At 44.6% G+C, this 4,866-nt stretch overlaps 1 protein-coding gene across 1 annotated transcript in view; it reads right to left on the bottom strand.

Annotated features, from left to right (window-relative positions):
* The window catches only part of cdk12 (cyclin dependent kinase 12), a 22,022-nt gene extending 18,224 nt beyond the window's left edge, over window positions 1-3,798 (bottom strand). Inside the window, exons 1-2 of the mRNA XM_060857455.1 lie at window positions 3,117-3,798; window positions 1,982-2,997 (exon numbers count right to left, since the gene is read on the bottom strand). Coding sequence (XP_060713438.1) covers window positions 1,982-2,970 — 989 coding nt within the window. The 5' untranslated portion in view covers window positions 2,971-2,997; window positions 3,117-3,798. The remainder of the gene's footprint in view (window positions 1-1,981; window positions 2,998-3,116) is intronic.
* Window positions 3,799-4,866: the final 1,068 nt, after the last annotated feature.

Raw genomic sequence — 4,866 nt, 5'->3', positions numbered from 1 at the left:
TTGAGAGTGTTTGTGTGAGTGTGTGTGTGAGAGTATGAGAGTTTGAGAGTGTGAGTGAGAGTGTGAGTATGAGAGTTTGAGAGTGTTTGTGTGTGAGTGTGAGAGTTTGAGAGTGTTTGTGTGTATGTGTGTGAGTGTGTGTGTGTGTGTGTGTGTGTGTGTGAGTGTGTGAGAGTATGAGAGTTTGAGAGTGTGTGTGCGAGTGTGTGTGTGTGAGAGAGTTTGAGAGTGTTTGTGTGTGTGTGTGTGTGTGAGATTGTGAGTGTGCGAGTATGTTTGAGAGTGTGAGTGAGAGTGTGAGTATGAGTATGAGAGTTTGAGAGTGTTTGTGTGTGAGAGTGTGTGTGTGTGTGTGAGATATAGTTAACAGTTGGGTTTTAATGCTCTACTTTTCTACCTACTGTTCAGGTGTTAGTTATGATAACTATATGAACTCTTCAGATTATTATCATTTAAATACTTAATAAATATCAATAAAAAGGTAGAAAGTGTTTATAAAAGCTGAACTGCTGCCATTCAGATCTAATTATTGCCAACAGTGATGTCTCTAAACCACGTGTGTATGATTTCCCTCCATATCAACATCACATCACTGTACACTAACATCAGGACACGTCATACCTCAGCACTTTAATCAGAAACCAACACAGTCACAACACGCAGTTGAGGGTTAAGGGCCTCACTCAGGGGCCCAGCGGTGACAGCTTGGTGGACCTGAGATTCAAACACTCAAGTAGTCAGTAGTACAACAACTTTACCACTGATCTAGATCTTCACAGTCCTGAGGTCAAACTCTGGGATCAAAGTTCACTCCATTAACACTTCAGTCAATGATTTTCTGGTACGGCAATGTTCACTTTATGGTGATGTTTGATGTGTGATAGCGTTGAACACGTGGTGGTGTTCAGTGTACGTTAGTGTTGAACACGTGGTGGTGTTCAGTGTACGTTAGTGTTGAACACGTGGTGGTGGTCAGTGTACGCTAGTGTTGAACACGTGGTGGTGTTCAGTGTACGTTAGTGTTGAACACGTGGTGGTCTTCAGTGTACGTTAGTGTTGAACACATGGTGGTTTTTAACATGTGGCGGTGTTCAGTGTATGGTGGTGTTTAACATGTGGCAGTGTTTAACATGTGGCGGTGTTTAGTGTATGGTGGTGTTTAACATGTGGCGGTGTTCAGTGTATGGTGGTGTTTGATGTGTGATGATGTTTAACATGTGGTGTTTGGTGTATGGTAGTGTTTAACATGTGGCGGTGTTCAGTGTATGGTGGTGTTTAACATGTGGTGGTGTTCAGTGTATGGTGGTGTTTAACATGTGCCGGTGTTTGATGTGTGATTGTGTTTGTGGGGTGTTGTTCAGTGTATGGTGGTGTTTAACATGTGGCGGTGTTCGGTGTATGGTGGTGTTTAACATGTGGCGGTGTTCAGTGTATGGTGGTGTTTAACATGTGGCGGTGTTCAGTGTATGGTGGTGTTTAACATGTGGTGTTGTTCAGTGTATGGTGGTGTTTAACATGTGGTGTTGTTCAGTGTATGGTGGTGTTTAACATGTGGCGGTGTTTGATGTGTGATGGTGTTTGATGTGTGATTGTGTTTGTGGGGTGTTGTTCAGTGTATGGTGGTGTTTGATGTGTGATGGTGTTTAACATGTGGTGGTGTTCAGTGTATGGTGGTGTTTAGCATGTGGTGGTGTTCAGTGTATGGTGGTGTTTGATGTGTGATGGTGTTTAACATGTGGTGGTGTTTAGTGTATGGTGGTGTTTAACATGTGGCGGTGTTCAGTGTATGGTGGTGTTTGATGTGTGATGGTGTTTAACATGTGGCGATGTTCAGTGTATGGTGGTGTTTGATGTGTGATGGTGTTTAGTGTATGGTGGTGTTTAACACGAGGTGGTGTTCAGTGTATGGTGGTGTTGTGTGAGGCTGGTTGTGAAGGTGTTTCGTGTTGTCCTGCAGTGACGTGTGAATGCCGGTACTCACCGGGACACAGGACTGGTGCTGCACGAGCGTCTGTTCCCGTACGGACTCCCGTCCCGGTCGTAGCTGGAAGACCTGCGGCGTGAGTACGGACTCTCTGAACGCTGCCTGCTCCGGCGGGAGCTGTCACGGTACGGGCTCGGGGTGCTGGCACGACGCCGGGACGAGTACCCATCTTCTGGCTCCACAGGGGAGGAGACAGAGACAGAGACACCCCCGCCGCTGCCTCCGGTCCGAGATGAGCCACCTTTCCGGTTTTTGGACACCTTGCGGCGGCTGCGGTCCGAGTGCTCACGCTCGTGCTCATGCTCGGTCTTGTTCCGGTGCGAGCGGTGAGACGACCTGTGGGAGGAGTCGTGCAATTCTTTGTTTTTACTCTTTTGAGATACGGTGCTCGAGGACTCTAAGTGAAGAGCGACAGAGGACAAATGAGACTCTGCGGCCGCTCGTCTCAAACCCAAGTCACTGTCCGGTCGAGAGACGCCGACGGCGGACGCGAGTTTGTCTCTGCTTTTCCGCTTTGCGTCTTTTCCGTCTCGCTCGCCAGGCTTCTTCATCTTGGCGTCTCTGTCTCCGCCTTCACCCGACTCCCGAACCCGATGCGGGTCTTTGGACTTTTTCCTAGAGCGTTTGCGTTTATGTGTTCGGATCTCTTTGTTACGGTACAGCTCATCCTGCGCTTTCTCAGCCGGGGGTCCGGGAGGGTCCAGGAACTCGTCCGAATCGGAACTTATGTCATCATATTCCACCAAGGGCTTAATGGAGACGACAGGGGGCTCCACCGGACAGTCTAAACGGCTGCCATGTTTGGACGGTTTGTGGCGTTTGTTGTGCTTCGATGATGAAGAAGAAGAGGATGAGGACGATGAGGAGCCCGTACATTTGATCTGATGAAGCCTGGAGTCGGCGTTTCCGGTGGTGGCCGTCGTTTGTTGTTTATATTCAGGTTCCGACTTCCGCTTGGTGACATGATGTCGGTCCGAGCCAGGCATGCCTTATTCCGCCGACCACGGTCCCTTCTGGGGAGACATGAAACACACAAACACACTGAAAAACACACACACACACACAAACACACACACACCCAGCGGGTAACACACAACACCACCATGAAGCACTTTAATGGAGTTTAGCTCACAGAGTTAGCGTTGTTCACGGCTTTATCCGGAACTCATCCCCGGGTAACTGCAGCGTCTCTGCTCTGCTCTGCTGACCGTCACTAATAACGCCGAACAAACATAAATATCGGGTTAAACTTTTTATCTGTCTCTGTTTCGGTCACAATGATGTCTCCTGTAGCGGAAAAATCAGCCCCAGAGTTGTGAGGGGACGCTGCGCACTTTCTCCTCGCCTTGTTAGCTAGCTAGCTAGCTGTGCTAAGCTAAACTAGCCAGCGAGCTCTTTTCAACAAAAAACACAAAAAGACGAAAGGATAAAAGTCCTTTTTCACTTGTTTATCCTTCTCCGTGCACCGAGCTTTAGGCTTGGAGTCTTTTAGCGTTTGAGAGACGAACAACAGCCCATGATACACGGACACTGTTTCACTAAACTCTAAACTTCAAGCCGGTTTAATTCTGTTTATGTTTCGCTTTTTATATTTATCACTAATATCTGTATCATTTTTATAGTTTTCGGCAATAATTATATATTCGTGTGCAGAATTTATTCCAGTTTATTTTTTAGCAGCTCTGAGAGGAAAACAGGCCGATATTTAGGGCGATGTTCGTGGATTTAAAGAAACGCTCCACCGCCCCTTCGCTTTACGGCTCCGAAGTGGCCATATTGTTGTTGCTAAGATGACAACTGCGCGTTCCCGCTGTCTGTGCGCGAGCGCGGGTGGGGGCTCGGGAGCGCGCGCGCAGCCACAACGGAACTGACGTTTGGCACAAAAAAAATTAATATATACGTTTTGTTTTTTGTTTTATATCATTTTAAATCGAATGATATGTATTTTGTTATATCCTTAATCGTTATACTGCTTTAAAATTAACTAACCGAAAAGAAATATGAGCCCGAATTTAATTACTAAACCAGAAATGCTGTCACGGTAGGTGGACGCGTTGCTAAGCGACAACCAATCAGATCGTTAATAAAACCCTGTACGTGCTCTACGATTGGCTGCGGTAGGACTGGTCGGTCTTCCTATTATTTAATATATTTATATATCACGTAATAGTGTTAATAATCGTTATTATTATTATTATTATTATTATGATTATTGATCATCATCATTAGTAGCATTTATTGGCTGATCCGCCGTCATTGCCTTATCACTTTGTTTATAAATCTTTTGTTCTTTAATATTTTAATTATACTGTTTTTTAAATAACGTTTTTGTTCACGTAAATTATTTATTAGACATTATTATTGTTGCTTTTGGTGTTTAACGACATAGCGTTCTTTTTCTAATGATAATAAAAGTTGTTGTTGTTGTTGGAATAAACTGCGACTGCGCAGTAAAAAGGTAACTAACTACACATTCGATCAATCAACATAATGATACAGCGAAACCAAACCGGTTTATATTTCTCATTTCTGACCAAACAGGAAGCGGAAAGCTGAGTGTTGCCATGTTGGAGGAAAGTCATCGTGTGAATTTAAATCCACAAAGAGATACAGTACATATAATGAGATACACATTAAATGTATTTTGCATCAATACAACATTTATCAGACTGTATATTTATAATCACACCCTCCAGTGTCACCCATATGAGGATGAGGTTCCTCTTTGAGTCTGGTTCCTCTCAAGGTTCCTTCCTTCCTCCCCACAGTCACCTGAGTCACAGACTTGCTCATTGGGGATAAATACATACACATTGTGAATTAAATCTATCTAATATTAATCTTGGGTTTTGTATTATATTAATCTTTATATTATTCTTTAT

The sequence above is a fragment of the Tachysurus vachellii genome, chromosome 21 (genome assembly GCF_030014155.1).
Source record: "Tachysurus vachellii isolate PV-2020 chromosome 21, HZAU_Pvac_v1, whole genome shotgun sequence".
Classification (NCBI taxonomy): domain Eukaryota; kingdom Metazoa; phylum Chordata; class Actinopteri; order Siluriformes; family Bagridae; genus Tachysurus; species Tachysurus vachellii.
Note: the sequence above shows the minus strand (reverse complement) of the source record. Positions and strands in the feature narration are given on the sequence as shown.